This window comes from Chaetodon auriga, chromosome 7 (genome assembly GCF_051107435.1).
Source record: "Chaetodon auriga isolate fChaAug3 chromosome 7, fChaAug3.hap1, whole genome shotgun sequence".
In the NCBI taxonomy this organism is placed as follows: Eukaryota; Metazoa; Chordata; class Actinopteri; order Chaetodontiformes; family Chaetodontidae; genus Chaetodon; species Chaetodon auriga.
The window spans coordinates 25,894,066-25,913,271 of record NC_135080.1 but is presented as its reverse complement, the minus strand read 5'-3'; the positions used below and the strand labels follow the sequence as shown (position 1 = coordinate 25,913,271).

At 41.0% G+C, this 19,206-nt stretch overlaps 1 protein-coding gene across 3 annotated transcripts in view; it reads left to right on the top strand.

The window, feature by feature from the left end:
• Nucleotides 1–19,206, top strand: part of bcas3 (BCAS3 microtubule associated cell migration factor) — a 332,868-nt gene that overhangs the window by 46,190 nt on the left and 267,472 nt on the right. For all 3 annotated transcript variants that reach the window (XM_076734875.1, XM_076734874.1, XM_076734877.1), the window contains exons 13-14: nt 2,782–2,875; nt 17,415–17,548. In XM_076734875.1, coding sequence (XP_076590990.1) covers nt 2,782–2,875; nt 17,415–17,548 — 228 coding nt within the window. The remainder of the gene's footprint in view (nt 1–2,781; nt 2,876–17,414; nt 17,549–19,206) is intronic.

Here is a 19,206-nt window from a genome sequence, read left to right as displayed (position 1 = left end):
GCTGAAAGGTGTGACTTAGATTTGCTGCATATTTTAACAGCCAAGCTTTTAGCCACAGCCCTGTTTTAGCAACCCTGGTAGGAGAGACACTCTGTAAACAGTCAGCTGTTGGTCTGTAACCTCACATGAAACTCCAGGCTGAACGAGTGCACCATATGTCAAATAAGGTCTTAACATTCAATTTAGCCATTTTTATGGGGGATTTAGGAAGTGAGTGAGAAGTAAGTTTCCAGCCAGGGAGAAATTGTACATTTTTTTCTCAGAAAAAAAAAAAAAATTGCAAGTTGTTGGTTATGGTGGGCGAAATTACCTAAAAACAAAGCATAAATTTACTGCAGAAACCAAATCCATGATGACATGAGAAAATACTCAAAATACTAATATCATCTAAGGCAACAAAAAAACCTGATGTCCGTGGTCAATGCATTTGTCTGCAGAAGAAAATGCAGCTGATACCATATCATAGTATTTGTTGCTTGCAGGACTGCTGTCCTCAGAGAAAAGCAGCTCCTTTAAAAGCTTCTGCTTGTTAATAATGTTAAGAAATGTTAATGTCAACTTTCTGGATTCCATCATATCCTAAGCCTACTGAAATGTCACAGCTTTGTTAATTTCTTTCATATATAAAGTATAATTGAACAACAGTGTGGTTATTCCAAAAGGTACAATGTTGTCTCTCACTTTGCTTCTTTGGACTTTAAATTCACGTACTGCTCTCCTCACATAATAATTGTCTCTCCTCACATCTGAACTGGGTGCTTCTGCATTTTTTCCCCTCTTTTGCTTCAGTAGAAGACTTTCTTGCTTTATGCCATGCTTGTTGCTGCTGTCTGTAGATATGGCAGAATTAAGCCAACATGTTGTTACTGTATAGTGTATGATATGACACATCACACACTAAAAAACACACCCCCAGCTGCTGGTGTCTACATCTTATTAGAATTTATTCAACAAATAAAAAAGATTGGTTTGACCAATCATCAAAATGCAAATGATAATGATGAGGAAGGTGCATATATCTGGATATAGAAAGTACAGTTTACATACCAATATATGGATTTAACCCTCATTCTGGTTTGAACCATGCCATGTGCCTTTAGCAGGATCTCCCCTTAATGTCTAAAGAAATGCTAAAAGCTTTTATCCCTTTAATTCTCCTCAGCCACTCCAGACCATGATTAATCACACTGCAGAAGCTGTCACATTTTTAATGAGGCGCGTTAGCATACATAGTACAGTTTGTAAGTGATGTAGTCACCACACACACACTCACGGCCTTCTCTTTCTCTCTTACACAGTGACTGTAGTTGCTCTGTAGCCAATGTGCTGTCTTATAAGCTGGACCTAAGCCTTCAGAAGCAGGCCTGCACTCTGTCACCAGCCGACACACTGTAACCGTACACTGGCCATAAACACTGCCTAGGCCAGGGAGGCAGGGAGGGGAGAGCGAGGAGGGGAGGAGAAGGGGAAGGGAGGAGCGGGAGGGTCGGGGGCTGGCTTTTGGAGAAATGGGAAAAGGCAGGGATATGATAGAGGTGAGGTCCAGGATATTCCCATCTCTTCTGGGCTTTGAAATTCCTTATTTGGAACAGCAGCCTCATAACACACAGGCGCACACACTGTCCCCTGTGTAACGACGGGCTCGGTTCTCTCGAGTACACTCCTGTTTCAAAGGGCTCCAGCAGGATTCCCTCACAGAACAACATTGTCTGCCTGCACTGTAATAAAAGTGATCTGCTTCATGTCACCAGCCTCTTTCTCTCTGTTCTCCCCCTTTTTTCTTTTTTTCCTGCTTATTTTCTTGCTTGTAGTCTGAGACAAAACCCTTTAGTTTTTAGAGGCTGTTTCTTGTTTGGACTAGTTCCTATTTAAAATGCTCAGCCAGCCTTCCTGACATCGTTAATGCAACACTGGGGCCAAATTTAACCCTGTGTGTATGTTCCCTCTCTCTCTCTCACACACACACACACTCCTGCATAAAGTGGCCTCATGTCTGGGCTTATTTCTAATCTCTCTTCGTGACTAAAGGGGTTTTCTGCCAGCTCCTGGTCTCGGCTCAGCCTTTGTTAGATTTGTCCCAGTCTTGACAGCAGACTTCATACAGAGATTTAGGAGCAGCCCGTAGTTGTGCAAAGTGACTTATAATTTCATTTTCTTAGGCAAGTTTCAGAAGTAGCGAGCCAAAGCTGCATTTGACGCCAGTTTGTGCCTGTTTACGGGAAAATCCGCTGTCATGGGGTATTGTCAAAGCCACATGTGAAAAGCCACATTATTGCCAAAGTAAATTTGTCCATATTCGTGTCTCTGCTGTTGGACTATACACCATCCACACTGGTCTCAGTACAGCCTCTTACTGAAGCACGACCACTAATAAGATATAGGTCAGATTTTGATGGCTCATAGTTTCTTTGATGCAGCACAAACAGAAGATTTTGAGAAAAGCGCTTGTTTCTCAGGTAATATGGGTTTTCTAATTATTTTCTATCCACAAGAGGGCAATGGCACATTCAGAAAGGAGTTTAACGTCCAGCTATTTCGCTATGGGGTGATGTCAAAGAACACTGCTGAGTGTGGTGATGATATCAGACCAAACCAAAATGTGAAGAGAAATCCTTGAGTATGGGAAAGTCCCGTTCTGGGTTCAATGTTCTCATTGTTAGAAAATGATTTGGACTTCTTTGTGTGTGTGTGTGTGTGTGTGTGTGTGTGTGTGTGTGTGTGTGTGTGTGTGTGTGTGTGGGTACGGTGGTGGTGTGGTGTGTGTGTGTATATATACTCCAGGTCTTGGTGAGTGAGGACTCGGACGGAGAAGGAGTGGTGGCTCACTTCCCAGCTCATGACAAACCCATATCCTGCATGCAATTCAACCCCAGTGGTAAGACACACACTCACTAACTCTCTCTCTCTTTCACACACACACACACACACACACACACACACACACACACACACACACACACACGCACGCAAGTTCAGAAGAAAGCAAGAAAGACATTGTACTTACATTCTGGTTACATGGTGTGCATTTAGCTCACCCTTGCCGTGTATTCATATCATACACAGTGAACATGTCTTTAACCTGAGTTTCCTCAACACATGCCTTTACACCAACCTCAAGACACAGGCAACACGAGCAAGTCACACGAGTCACATATAGTAAATGGGTGACATATGCAAGCATAGGTTGTCCTTTTGGTTAAATGAGAGATTGAAACAAGTCTACAGTTTTAATCTACACCCAGCCTGAATCAGTACAACAAATCTATTACTTTGCTTGTATAAGGATTCTCCTCTGAACATTTCTGGTTGCATAATGTTACCCAATTAACAAGATAGGGTAATAGAAACCTGTGACTAAGGAAGCTAAAAGTCCCCTTTTCATTCAGGGTGACATTGAATAAATATTGAGAAGGCAAAAGGACTTAAAATTCATTGAAGAAACCTGTGAAAAACACTCAAACTCACAAAGAGATGAGCATCATTTGAGTATGACACTGCATGCCTTTGTGTCTCTGCTCAGTTTGATCTGTCTTTAATGATCTGACAGCTGTCTCAAAAAGCAAGAGTACAAAGTAAGCTGAGCAGGCCTAAGTGAAGGCTTATTTTCAGGAAATTTTGTTTCATCAAAACTTTTAATGAAGTATGACCTGAGTTGCAATTGAACTGTATCCCTCCAGAGTCCAGTCTCATCTTAGTCAGGCAAAAAAGTGTTACATTCAGGGTGAAACAGTGTTTTGACCAAAGTGTCCCAGCAGTCCCCTGGTACACATGAACTGTGAACATAAGTGATTCAGAAATACTTTGCTTTAAAATACAGGAGTCTGACAGTATTTAAACAGTATCTCCACCACACAGGGGCCATTATGTCACTTGTACTTCTGTCTTTTCCTGAAACAAAGGTAGGTCCTAACATGTTCACCTTACTGTGGCATTCACCTCGACACAGTGCAAAGGTGACAAAAAAAAGTTTTTCAAAACTGAACAATTGAAAATCGTTTGGTTTCTGGCTGAGCTTTCTGGTCAGCACTGAAAGATTCTGAATGTGACTGGTGGAGTTCACAACTTTTACTGTAGCACGTACTGTGTGACAGCAGAGAAAGTTCTTGTTCTACGTTGACCAATTTAACATTCAGTAACGTGTTTCCTGTTATAACCTGGTTATATATGCAGGTTGCTGTATACTTAATGACAGTGACTGATGGCTGATCATCAAAGAATGACTACAGTTGTATGCGTTGACTGTGTTTCTGTTACATGTTTGGTAGTTCCTACACATATCTGTTCTTGTTGGAGTTGTGGGAGTTTCATCCATGCACCATACATTTGAACAGATTAGCTCGGAATTGGAGGGGTTGTATGTTTTCTGCTTGAACTTATTTCCACTGGAGTTTCTGTTAAACAAGGTTCTGTACCTTGTCATTCTATCGACATGCAGCCTCTCAAGTGACAACTGGGTCCTTGAGTCACCTGGAAAAATGTCAAACATTTACTTTTTTAACTTTGTGCTGATGTCCTCTGTGATTTCATCCATCCGTGTGCTGAGATTAGGTTTTATGTAGGAATCATACAGTCCCTTTTCACCACATTATTTTACTATGGCGTCTCCTTTCCCACTTTTTTAGTCTTGCTGACCTCCACCCCAAAAGGAAAGGGACAGTAGATGCTTTGTAAGTGTGAACAGGCTACCTCGTCAAGTCTGTGTGTGCGATGTGTCAGCTTTTGTATGGTCCTGTGGTGTGTATGTGTGTAAGCATGTGTGTTCATGTGTTTAATGCTGTGTGTGTTGTGTGTGCATGTGCAGTTAATAAAGGAGCTGCTGAGAGATGGCTCTCACCCCATGACCTCCAAGCCCCAAGAATCCTTCACTTATGTAGACTTATGACTAAACTCAGCAGCTCTGTCTGAGCAGGAACAGGATGATATTGCCAACAAAGACAGACAAGACATGGTTGTCTAGACTCTACCTACTCCCACCCACACCTCACCAAAAATCACATACCAAACGTGAACAGGTTCAGTGCAGTCCATTACACAAAACCTGCTTAAAATCACATGAGGAGCAAGACGTTTTAATGTCTACCAGTCGTAGTCCTTTTAGTAGGAAGTAGATGTGATATCTTTGGAGCTGTGGTTGTGGCTGTGTTCCAGGATGAGAACATGTTCACTCAACCTAATTAGTATGCAAAAGATTGCAATGCGATTGGTTCTACACACAGTAGATTCCTATTTATGTTTCTCCTTACTGGATACTGAAAATGGTGGAAAAGAGAAAGAAATCAGATTTTGGTTAAAATACCTCGAGTCCACATGGGAAACTGACCCTGGTCTCCTGTGTGAAAGTTCCAGCCACCTCGACCTCCCTGCACACACTTTGTCACTGTTTATACTACGTTTGTCTTTTGCTTATTGGTGCTTACATACTTAAGTACATAATTTACTGCAACTCACGCAATTCCCAAATTAACAGACCAATTTTAATGCAAACCATGATCTTTTCCTAAACCTAGTGGTTTTGGTGCCCAAACCTGACCAAACTGATCTTTTCCTAAACCTAATCAAATAGTTGATGGTGTCCCTTCTTCATGTCTAAACACCTTTTCATTTCTTTTTTTTTTTGTTTGTTTGTAGTTGATAGTTTTCGATGAAATATCTCAGCTTCTCTTGAATCTTAATACAGTGCATTCATGTATATAAACTGAAATAGTTATTCTAATACTAATTCTAATTATTTCTCCTCTCCATTTTGGCTATGAATTGATCTCTTTCTAGCCCAACTAAAATCTAAAAAATCAAAAAGTTAATATCAGGCTTTGACAGTCTTAGTTAGCCAAATTCAGTGGCAATCTTCCAAAGTTAGTACAAAGTCCCCTCTTTGTGTTGCTATCCATAGACAAGGAAACAATGTATGGTGATAAACCAAGTGGGTATTTTATACTAAAAAGTCCACGTCGAACACCAGTTTGCCGACAGCCAACACTAGCAATGTGATAGTGAACAAAACCAAATATGTAACATTCTTTTTGGTAGAGACCAAAACAGAGCTGAAAGGAAAATCAACATTGTTGCTCCATTTTTCAGGTGGCTATTTCAGTCAAGGTCACGATGCTGTACCATGTTTTGAAGGTGTCTTTTGCCAGCTTTATTTCAACAAAAAGATGTTTGACAAGGTCTTTTTTTAAACCTCTTTTTCCTCAAGCATTCTTAAGCTACGTTATGCACAGTCAACATAATAAAAAGCAGTACATGTGGCACTTAGTTTCAGTGTACTGGTAACTGCTGAGTCAGAAAGCCGACAGAATCCCCTGTGACCCTTTTCCAAAGGGCACCGTCAACTTCAAAACACACTTTTAATCTTTCTGACTCATTTACTGTGAGCCAAATCTGAAGGGCTAATAAATGTTTAAATCACATCTGAAACCGGCACCAGAAGTGTAGCCAAAAAACACAGATTACCCATTTTTTCTTTGCAGTTAGGGCATGTAATGAGATTAGAATGAATCTTCATACAAGCGTAGAATCTCGTCTTTTCTACTGTTGTGATTGCAGGACTCCTTTCATCACTGTTTATTCTTTTATTCATTTTCATTTCTGAGCAGCCTGCAGTGGAGTGTCCCATAATTAGAGGCCTCTTGATTTGATCAGAGCCCAAATCCTGAGTGACAGGTTCATTGGTCTGGCTCTAAGTGAACTCTTTCCAGGGAGTTTAGGGAAGTGGCTTTTACTGAACTACCTTCCTGGCTCTACTGAGGCTCCCTTCACAGTGGTCAAGCTCAACATGGCAGAAACAAGAAAGATAGACTTAGGAGGAAACAATGATATGACTCAAACAGAGCCTGGAAAGCCCAGAAGTTTTTTGGCTGGGAAGAGTTATGTAAGAAACCCCAGTGGCTTGTGTGTGTTGGAGGCTCTACAGAGGGCGGACCGGTGGCCGCCAGTTCTTGGTGTGGCGGCTGGCGCTTTGCGGCGCTTCGGAGGATCTGTGGATCTATTCCTAGTGGTGTAATTAGAGGGACGCAGATGAAGTGCAGCGGCAAAGCGCTCTCTTTAACAGCTGCAATGTGTGTGTGCTTGTTTTCTTTCACGTCTCGTCCTCTTCACTTGTTCTTAACGATCCTTGACTTGATTATTAGGTACGATGCCAAGGTCAAAATACACTCATGTTTTGATGGCAGAGATATTGTCCAACATTTTGAGCTTATGCTTGACTATGACTGGCACTAGATGGAGTGATTGATCCAGCAACCATGCAAGTCACCACCCTCTGCTCTTCATCCTCTCAAACCTCTTTTTCTACAGTCCTACTCAGTCTGACCAAGTGCTGTGCATGCAGTGGTGGAAGAAGTATTCAGAACCTTTACTTAGTAAAAGTAGTTCATCATAAGTTTTAGTCCTGCATTAATATATACCTAAATTTTAACTGTAACATGTACTTTAGTATCAGAGCTAACAGTATTCAATATGGAGAATAGCTGATTTTAATATTTTTTTGTGTGGAATTATATATATAAAATTATATCATTGTTACCGTTGCATTAATGTGTAAACAGCATTTTAACTTTGTAGCTGGCCAGCATGGAGCTAATTCTAATACTTTGTGTACTGTTGAGCACAGCAGTTGAATCATTACACTGCATCATACTTTGTGATAAATATAATGACAACGGTTTTATTTCCAGTGAGGATGAGGGAGCACATGCCCCACTTACCTTTCCATATACTGTTTGTATCCCCACCAATTTTACAGCTACAGTTGGTTTTACTGACTGAAACCTGTGCAAACGGTGCCCTCCAATAATGAATATAATCATTAGTCACGGCCATAAAAATGTTGATAAACACAGTTTTGCCTCACCTTCACTTATTACTAAAAGCTCACAGCAATTGGCTTAATGAGCAGCACTGTGGACTTTGTGGACTGTTCTCCTGGATTTTGCCATTTCGGTCACCCTACCTTCTAATGAGCAGATGTTTTTCAGACTAAATGCAGCCTGGGACTAAACTCCTGAGATAGTACTCAGAGCAGAAAAAGCACTCTCACCTCTTTTGCATGTTTTTCAGGTTAAAACCCTGATAATTAAATCTGCATTTTGATTTACAGTTGATGATGTATAATTATAACATTCTACCAAAAAGATGTTAGAACTGAACGTCAATTGCAGATACGACAGTGAAGCACAGTTTTTAGTAAGGATGCAAGTACAGTATCTGTCAAAAAGTATCTGGCTCAAGGAAATTAAATAAGATAAGGTTGGACAGCATCTCTATCTTGTTGTTTGTTGTTTTTGTTAGACTGCTATTTTAATGGAAGGAATAATAGCCATTTTCAACATGAAATAGGACAATTAGAAGTGTTTCATAGTTCATTAAACACATTACTACTTGCCTGTGAAAAATTACTACGCTGGTCTTTATCAGACAAACGAGATGAACATTGCACATTTCTCTGTGAATGTTATACTTTCCGCTGCTGTAGCCCTTATGTTAATATGATGCCATTCAATTCAGATTTGTGCTGTACAGGAAGTGATGTGGAATGTTCTTGGTCCAACGTAGTAAGATTGGTGTTGACTTTTACATAAAAGTGACTTCAGAACTTATATAGATATGAGACCGATTCGTTAAATTGCTGTCACATTTATGTGAAGAGTCACATGTCTGAAGGGACTTTAATCTGCAAGCTCTACAGCTCTCAAATACATGTAAAACGTTCCTGCTCAAGTGTAATGGAGTAGACCTATGAAGTAGCAGAACAATTCCACATACTCAATACAATAGCACTACCAGTAGCTCAAAAATATACCTTAGTACAGTATAGCAGTTGAGTAAATTTATTTAGTTACTGTTTTCCACCACTTGGCACATGTACAGTTTACTCATAGAATTGTGGATTAGGCAGCTTCTCTTAAACACATGACATGGCGTACTTGGGTATTGTCAGGATGGATACATAGAATTGATGTCTGCAATCTGTCAAATACAGTAAAGTGTATTTAAACTTTACTCAGGTACAGTTTACTTCCACCCTGTGTGTTCTGTGAAGAATCTCTTTCATTACCTTTTTCAGTCTCATAAAGCACAGCAGGCTACCACAGAATCAGAGCTTAATTTTTGCACAGCCGTCTGAATGTTCTGAATATGGAAGTTTTGAATACCCCATCAAAGCCCGGAGTAATGGCAGATGAATCGAGACTGAATCTCCCCACACGGAACTGTCCCATAAACCATATCCCTGGTTTAGTAACAGGCTGGTCTAATGAATAGCCTGGGTCGTTGAGCCTGACCATTGAGGCAGCTGTGCCGTGAAGGCAGCTCTCCATGGTGTAATAACTCTGTCTCTCCATTTTACTGATGTGTGAAAGAAACCAGGCAGTCGCCAAAAAACCCTGGACCCACACGCACATGTTGAACACGAGGGGAATTCCCACACACAAGCAGCTTCACTTGGCCACACATTTATAGCCACACATTTAGCATGGATTGAGTTGTGTCTTCACACCAAGATAGCAATTAGCACTCACAGCTGGCTCTGATGTGATTTACTACGGCTGCTCTGCGGGGCTGTCCTGTGTTGCCTTTTTCAGTATTTTGACAGGGGATTAGATGGGTTTTTCCTCTGACTCTGAATTTTACTTGGATTATCGTAGCACTGATCATAATAACTTAACATTTTAGTAACAGTCTTTGTCAAAGAAGTCGTCAAAGTCAGGGCTGGTACCTCAGCTGTGTTTGCAGTTTCCGTGTAGAATGTTCTCGTGTTCAGCACTGTCCATGCTGGCAGAGACAGAGAGACGAAGAATTTACTTGAAACCATGTATTGGTCATTTAGTGGACAGGACGCGGTTTCCTGTTGTGTAGATTAATATACAGGAATATCTTGAAATCCTTTAAAGGACCAGTTCACCCAAAAAGAAATATACTTCAGTTGTTTTTAAAATGGACCCTGAGACACAGCTGAGACTCAGTATTGGGAATCAGATGGTATTGTTGTGATGAAGTAGTACAAGTAACAAAACCTTTCTTGCATCAGTTAGAGTTTATGGACATAGTTTAGCCAAGTCATATTGGTGAAATGTTGCATGGGAGAAACTTGTTTTGCCCACCAACATCCATTCATCTGCCATCTTTAAACAATTCAGTTATTCAAACACAACATGTCAACAACAAGACCAGATCAACTCGGAAATCATTTCCAGAGTTTCTGCAAGTAAAACCAGCAGTGACCAGAAATGATGAAGTTTTTTTTTTTTTTTTGTTAGTTATTATCATTATTTTTACTCTGATTATTTTGTGGATATCTCACAGCATTATAGGTAGAAAAGAAACAAAATGGTACAAACTGAAACTCAAACATCGCTTGGCTGTCTAACTTTGGTTATTAGGAAGACGGATAAACCTAGGAAATGTTAGCCATGTATGCTGCTCATGGAAAAGTGCAATTCACAACCACAACAAAGAGATCACCACATGTACACTAAGAGGTGATGGTGTCCATCCAGTGAGAGTGAGAAGCACAGAATAAACAAATTTCCACCAGACAACCACATGATAAAAGTGGTGAATATTGAAGGCAGATTACTTACAGTAGTTCAGTGTAACCCAGGTCTGGAAAATAGTGGTTTCATGGCCAGAGCTTAACTGGACTCAGTGACCATGACTCAGGGCCTCTGGAAAGCTTGACTGAGAAAGAGTCACCCTAGCCCCCCCATGCCCGACACTCACCAACACCAAACACCTCAGCAGTGTGGAGTCATTCACAGCCCACACAATGCGGTAACACACAGGTCATTTGTAACTTCTTTACGGTACATGTGTAAGTGGGTGGTAGAGGTAAGATGCTAAGTTTCTTCTCATGATTTGGGTGCTGGTTTGTTTGTGCTGGCAGCAGTGTCCTTGGAAAGGAATTTGAATGTCCAAAAAGAAATGAAGAACATGTAAGTTTTATGACACTGCCCATTTTATTTTGACATTTCTTACACAGAAGGGCAATTTTTTTTTTTGCTTTATTTTAGCACTAGATGAAAGGTCAGAAGGTCATCAAAATTTTGTTATTTCAAACATTTATCCTCCTAAAGTCAAGAAATTCCATGATAATCTGGGCAGTTCATGTTGAAATTCAGCTTTGGACTAAAATGGTAGGTCAGTGGATAAACAGACCAACATCTTTTACTCTGCCTGCTAGAAGACAAATGATTGAAGTAACAGTCTTCTGCATCAGTACTTACAAGGCCGTCATTATGTAGCATATTTGATTTATACTATATTCCAGAAAAACAGACCAGCACCAGTTTCATGGCTGTCATGACTGGTAGACCCTCAAGCTACTCAGTTTGCATGCATATCCAAATTGCAGTTTACATTACTGTTGGTGGCACACAGCTAATTTGCCAGATGGTCTATGACATTGTTATTTTGACAGAGAGCAATGAGGGTTGCGTTGCCCATGTCAGAATTAAGAAATCTTGATTTTGCAATTCAGAAATTTTTGATATTGTGCAAAAGTTTTAATTAATTGAACTTTCTCATGCAGCCACACATAAAGCTAAAGTTTTGTTTTGTTTTTTTAAATGAATGGACAGTTGGAGCACAGTAAAATCTTATGTATGACCGGCGGCTGTGAATGTTTAAAAGGATTTCATTAGCTGACACAACTGAACAGAAGTCTGAGAAAAAGGCCACGTAAGTGCAAGGAGCTTACCTCTCCAGCCTCAGTGTCTGCCTGTTTGCTCAGAAAGGGGATTAAGTGCTGATCACAGTCCCAAATTCTTTATCAGGATATTGTGGATGGGAGCAATTTGTTTTGGGGCTTTTTAAACATGACATCAAAAGAAGCCTGGTGTTAAAGTTCTCTCTAAGCTGCTGTGAGAACCTGTTTGTCCCACAGTAAGAAACAAAGCAAAAGTATTAGGATTCATTTGGAATTTGGATAAGCAGCAGTAAATTGGGGTTGTGGCTTTGGCGGATGAACTCTTGCAGGTGAAGTAGGAACAGAGGCTCCTTCTTTCACCTCCTTATGCAGCCTGTTCGTCCTCTGTTGTACCCATTGGACAGCCTTCTGGCATATGACAAAACAAACCCTCTCCTCTTTTAAACAATTCCAGCAGGAAGTGTGCAAATATGTAAATGCTCCATAAAAACAGATTTAAGTAGTGTGTTTTCCACTTAAGGTGATGAAAGAACAAGCCTGGAGCTCTGCCTTGAGAACAGTCATGCTTTGTGAACTTGACCGCTATGGTGCCTGCCCCTTGTGTGTCGGCACAACTTTAAAGCCAAGTGAGTTTTGCCCTGTTAAAAGCTGGCGTTCCAGCATAGTAATATCAAACTAATGGCAGCTTCTCAGCTAGGTTAACCGCGCACACACACCTTTTTTCATATCTATTAATATCTAAGTGCTCACAGGTGGTCTGCCTGTGAAGCACATAGAAAAACACAACCCTTGGTTTCAGCCCGCTGTACATCAAATGAACCATAAGCACCTTTTGCCCCTCTCTCCTCTGTTGTTTTCTCTGTTCTTCTTTGCAGCTTTGACCCTCCTGCCATACCCCCATTCCTTCAGGCTCTCCCTCCCTGCTGTAGAGTGAAGTATGGATGAGGTTCATGGATTGTAGAGAATGTTAAGCAATGTGTAAAACCTAGATAGCGGCACTATGCCATTGTGACTCTCACTTTTGACTGTTTTCACATCCAAACAAATTTAGTGTCACTTAAAGCCAGTTTCACATCTGACTGCACCCAGCTTCACTGGATATGGTCAGTTGTGTGCACTGTTGAACCTGTAACCACACCTGAATATGATGTCACTGGGTCCTGGAGTCCACCTGTGAGTTCCACTTGCAGCCAGATGAAAAGGTAAACCACTGGAGAACAAAGACAGGATTTTCAGAGGGTGTTCTCTCTCTAGTAGGATAGATGTGCCTTCATGATATTTTACTATCAATAGATTGGGGTTCATCTGATTTCTGCATCATTCTTAATTCTTAAGAATTCATTAGAACCCAATGAATACATCATCCAGGCTGATGTTATCCGCTGATCCTAGCTTCTCATAAATAGACTTGATGAGAAGTTAACAAGAAGATATGTTTGGGGTATTTAACAGCATTGATACTGTTTCATAGTTTGATGACCAGAGAACACGGCCAAATGTTGTTCTCCAACTGTAAAATGGCCGGCTCAGTCTTTGCCAAAAAGAAGGTTTTGTCATTTGAAATGAAGGTCCATGATAAAATTATACATTTAAACTAAGTGACACTAAAACTTGTAATTAGAAACCAGGAAGATAATAACACATGCAAACTTGAGTAGACTCCAGTTAAATTCACAACTAAAAATAAAACCACTTTGTGTTGATAATTTTTCAAATAAATATGTAATTAGTCTGACTGCAGCCTCACTATTATATTAGAGGTGGTTGACTTTGGCTCGACCTTTTTGGCATTTGACTAACCCTAATACCTACCCTGCTGCCCAGTGGAAATAAAACTGCTCATATATTAGTGTGGTGCTGTGGTGGTGAGAGGATTAGTAGGGTGCTCTCCTCCCTCCTTCAATTAGCACTGTAGTGAGTAGCGGCATTTGCACTGGTTAAGAAGAGAACACATACCTATTAATCTATTACTTTACTTGTGTAACCATCAGAATATTTTATAGTTTGAAGGCCAAACTCTTGGCACTCTGCTAAGGAAAATCTTCACAATGTTAATACTGAATTCAACAGGTTAGAGTTCACATTTTACAGTTTTAAACCGTGAAAGATAAGAGATGTAGGAGGGTTGGTGCGTAGTAGAGGGTCAATGTGGAGGTGGGTGGATGATGAATATGAGTAGAGGAATGATCATGAACGGTTCCTAGGTGGTCGAAGTACCCATCGCAACACTAACACATTGGTTAGCTGTGTATACGGATTGCAGAGGGGGTCTATTGTATATGCCCAGCATATGTGTAAGTCATACAGACACACAAAGAGTCCTGTCCTTCCCCCCCAGTTTGGCAGCCCTGAAGACAAAGGCTTGTCTTGCGATGGATACTCTTTCATTTGTGCATTGGGCTCATTTGCTCTGAAGTTTATGCATCCTGGTAACAGTAAAGCTATCTGAGTCCCCCAAGTACTCCATCTTGTAAGCTTTATGCCTTCCACATGGTTATAATTTGAGATTTTCCCGATTTTCAAAGCTTTTTTTTGAGCCTAGTGTTGTTAATTAAAAAGTGGACTAGTTTTGTTGTGGCCTTTTGTGTTGCCAAGTAGGGAAATAACCGCCCTCTTTGTTGCGCTCTCCATTTCTTTCTTTGCTTCTCTCTCTCTCTCCCTCGCTCTCTCTCTGTCTCTCTCTCTTTCTCCCTCCCTCCCTCCCCCCGACTCTCATCCCATCTGCTTTTGTCAAGAATAATGCTAGGCCAACCACTTTGTAAATGAAACATCCTCCCACTATTAATGGGATTGAGCAGATGTTTTGTGTTTGGATGGTCAGAGATGGGACAGTAAAGCCTGCAGCAAAACAAAACAAAAAGATGTTTGGGGTAAAAAAAAAACAAAAAAAAAAAAAAACAGCAAAAGCAGATATTTATGGAAATGATTATATCACTTCCCTCATGTCCCATACGGGCGCATGTCTCGCACACATGGCAAATTAGAGGTCATCCCTTCCAGTTTAGCGCATGTCTAAGTGTGTGTGCCAATGATTTTGGAACTAAAACATCGTAAATAACACTGTAACCTCTGGGACGAGGTGTTATAAATAGGACGTGTCAAACCCTGCTCCGGCCAACCTCTGGTTTCCCCGAAACCCTCTCTTTTCACCCGCCGAGTGGCTCAGCTACTTTTTAATTTGGCCTTCCCGCGGGCTAACCGACTGACGCCTCACGGCGAGGGCCTCTGTATTTCAACAAGGCCACAAAACCCCCAGTCCTCGGGCACTTGCACTCACAGAGCTCTACAGCCTTTCTGAGCTGTTACTTTTTTGGAGCCCAGACTCTACCATCAGCAGAAGAGAAGCGCTGGCTCTGGCCAGGACACAGCGGCCAAGTCTCATCTGTCAGAAACCCAAGGGCCAGACTCTCCAGCCACCGGGTGGGCAGGGCCCGACCAAAACAGAGAGAAGAGGAGGAAAGAAAGAAAGACTGGAGTGTGGGGGAGAGAGGGTTCGAGAGTGAGAGGAAGCTCCCAGATAAACAGACCGCAGCGCCTCAACTCCTAATCACCCTGCGCTTCCGTTTCCAGACTCTATAATTAGAAGGGCCCCGTCCCTTTTTTCTCTGTATTCCCAGTTGACGCAAATGCTTCTTGTGGCTTGGCACCTCATTTGGGGCGTGGGTTTTCAAGAGTTTACAGGCCCTGGGCCTTAGCTCTCTGGCTTTCTGGTCGCTCTGATACAGCATGAATAGCTTACCACTGTCATAATGCACACTTTACTTGGCTTCTCTTCTGCTTTCCTTACTCCACTTCTGATAATCTGTGTGACCCCATTGCACATTCACTCTGTACCTCCCTCATTCCACCTCTTCATCATCTTTAAATATAACTGTTCTTCTTAAAAAAAGAAACCTTTCAACTCTGAATGAATGTGCAAAAATTTTGTAGCACACTTAGCTTTTTTTTCCAGTGAAGGAGTGTTTTCCATCTCCCTTGCACGTGTTGCTGATTCCTTTTAATCTCATGCCATTCCAGCCTCCTCTTTTCACATTTGACATGCCACCCAATAAAGCCCGGCCACTAATTAAAACCTACTGCAGCCTCCACATAAAAGATGCCTTGGGGAAAAACTTAGAGGAAAATTACTAATTACTTTAATATCATTTATGTCTGGGAGTCATCAAAAAGACAGAGGTTTGGACATTTTTTTCGAATCTTACACTCTGTATCAGTGATGTCTTTCCAGCATTTTGACTTACTGCCCAATGCACGGGTTTGTTTGTAACGTCTCAAAAGGCTTCTGGGGATGGGTTTGGGTTGCACTTGAAAAGCAGTGTGGCGTTTTTCCCAATCGAGCCAGTTTAGATCTGGGTTTGTTCTGGTGTGGTTTGTTGAGCATGTTGTTTATGGTGAGGGCCTATACTTTCTGGAGTTTGACGAGCTTCAAATAAAACAGGACCAAATGAATGGGCCTGTCAGAAGGGGTTACACTTGTGCTGTGCTGTGGTTCAGTGTTTCGGTGAATCTCAGTGTGCACACGCACACACCCATGACCATACACGGATGTATGAATACACTGATTCTCTCTTTTACAGGCACTCATCATCTTGTCTGTCCTTGGAGAAGCACAAGGCACGAGCCCTACTTTTAACCAGACCGAGCTATCATGCGAGAGAAGGCTAGATTTTATGACAACGACAAACGATAGCTGGCTTTGTTTTAATGGGCTGGTTTGTTTGTTTTAAAGGCACAGTAATTCTGTCATGCTGTCTAGCATGTGTCCTGCACACAGTTGGTAGTGTTGGCCGCCTTCGTGTGAGGCGCTGGAGTGAAATACAGTTTAAATATTTTGGTTTGCCTGACTCTGTATCAGTGTACCAGTGGCAGTGTTTAAACACACTGCTGTGATTTTGTGTATCTTCAGGCAACTTTGACGGGAATATAAAAGTAGGGGTTTTTTTTGTTTTTTCTGAATTTTGCATAATAAAAGAAATTAAGGAATTTCTGTTGATTCACAAGATTATCAGAGGCTTTAATATCCTGACTTTTAGTCCCTGGAATGAGTCAAATTATAAAAAGACTCGGTCCTGCATTTCCCATAATGCAAGTCAAGAGCATCTTTGATTAGAACCTCACTGCCTGATAAATGCCCACGTATTTCAAACTCCATTGATCCAATTTGTACCACAGACTTTCTATTATGAATTTGTAGCGTCCAAGACTAATTTGAAATGACCCTGATGATGTCATCAAGGGTCATTGAGGTGAGTAAACTGACCTTCATGCATGAAATTGGTGGAGCGCTCCTTCAGCCTTTAAATTGATTCAAGAACACATTTTTTTTTCAGTCTGTTGATCGTCGTTATTGCAGCAATTAGCTATTAGTGCTATTATTTGTTCAGCATGTTTATCAGGGACACAGCACATTGATAAATCTACCAGAGGTGGCCTTAAAGCCAATTTATTCCTGTAGTTGCTGGTCTACTGTTATACATATTGTGATAAAAATAAATGGGAAACCAGTATGCAGGAGGAGGAATAAAAATCTCAATGTTAATACAAACAATATTTACTGGACATGGCAGCAGTAAGAACTACTAACAGATGCTAAATAGAGTATGTGTTAAGTAAAGCAAACAGCACATTCATGTGAAAACAAAAACTACATATGAAACATTGTAAATTCCTTGCACAATGAAATAATGGACAACAAACAATAATGATAACCAGTGTTGTTGAAGCCTGCTGTGGGAGTGATTCCTAATGCTGATGACTGTGTTTATTCTAGGAATGCTGCTGGTGACTGCTGACACTCTGGGCCACGATTTTCACGTCTTCCAGATTCTCACCCACCCATGGGCGTCCTCGCAGAGCGCTGTTCACCATCTCTACACCCTGCACCGTGGAGAAACCGAGGCCAAGGTTTGAGACACACACACGCACACACTGCAATCAGCTTAAATGGCGATGAGCATTTACAGTGGTTAGTTTGGGAAATGGTTTTAACTTTTTCCTTCATTTTCACATTCCTCAAAGATAATGTTAACATTGAAGTAGGTTCAGCTAAACATATAAACCAGGATCAATGCTGGTCCCTCCACATAAAGCTGAAGGTTATTACAAGAGATAAAGAAAGAGTTATGACACCAAGAAAAAGCATTAGAATCCATTTAAGATAATGGAATGCATAATGGGGTGAACTTTAGATCAAACCAAAACTTTCTGGTCTAGTTCAGCCTTGTTTTCTGTCTCTCCTCCTCCTACACTTCCACACGATGTACACATGTTAGATGCTTTCCTGACACCCAATACAATCAGGTATGTAGATGTTAACATGGAGCAAGAAAAATCTAAAGAGGGCTTCATCCCAAATGAGTGCCTTACTCCCTGTCAGTAGAAGATCCAAAGGTGGAGGTGCCCCGAGTAGCTCCCCTGGTAGAGCACGTACTATGTATTACATCTGAGCCCTCCTAACAGTGGCTGGGGGTCGATTCCAGCCTGGGCCCTTTGCTGCATGCCATCCCCTCTGTCTTCCCTGCCTTCCCTGTCTCTCTCCAGTCACTATAAAGCAGAAATACCAAAAAATAATCTTGCTAAATAAATAAAGAAATACATTAGTAAATAAATAAATAAAAGAATATCCAAAAATCTTCTCTCAGCTGTCCAGCTGCAGGGTTCTTCGACTGCCTTCTAAACTCCACACATATTTAAAATGGAGACAAATTGTGGGAGTAATCAGCCATAAGTAAGCAAAAAGCAAAGATGCTAGATGCTGTAGCAGTAACTCAGTAAAAAGTAAGGATGGGTACTCCAGTGTATGGACTGAATCAGGGATTTTTCAATGCAGATTAATGTTAAATTAGGCACTGCTGGTTATCAGTTCTTTAAGTATATTTAACAACAAGTAACAGTTTATATGAATTGCATCGTGCAACCATTTAACTTGAACTGGTGAAATTAGCACAGCTATTGTGTATTCATGAAACAGATGATTTACTTACAGCCTACCTTTTTTCTTTTGACTCTGGCAATGGTATAGATATAGTATAGTATATCTCCACTGGGAAAATAGTCTTTAGTCCCATTTGACTGTGCCTGTTCAACATCTTGGAAAATTCCAGTTAATGATATCATGGCTTTAGAAGCTTTTGATTGGCTAATTGACATCATTTGAGTCAACTGGAGGAATACCTGTGGATACATTCTAAGGACTACCTTCAAACTCAGTGCCTCTTTGGCTGACATCATAGGAAAATCAAAAGAAAGCAGCCAATACCTCAGAAAAAGAATTTGTGGACCTCCACAAGTCTTGTTCATGCATGGGAGCAATTTCCAAAGGCCTGAAGGTACCTCGTTCATCTGTACAAACAATAACATGCACCAAGGGACCACACAGCTGTCATACTGCTCAGGAAGGAGACACGTTCTGTCTCCTAGAGATGAAGATATTTTGTCATGAAAAGCGAAATCAATCCCAGAAAATCCGCAAAGGACCTTGTGAAGATGCTGGAGGAAATAGGTACAAAAGTGTCTGTATGCACAGTAAAAACCAGTCCTATATGGAAATGATCTGAAAGGCC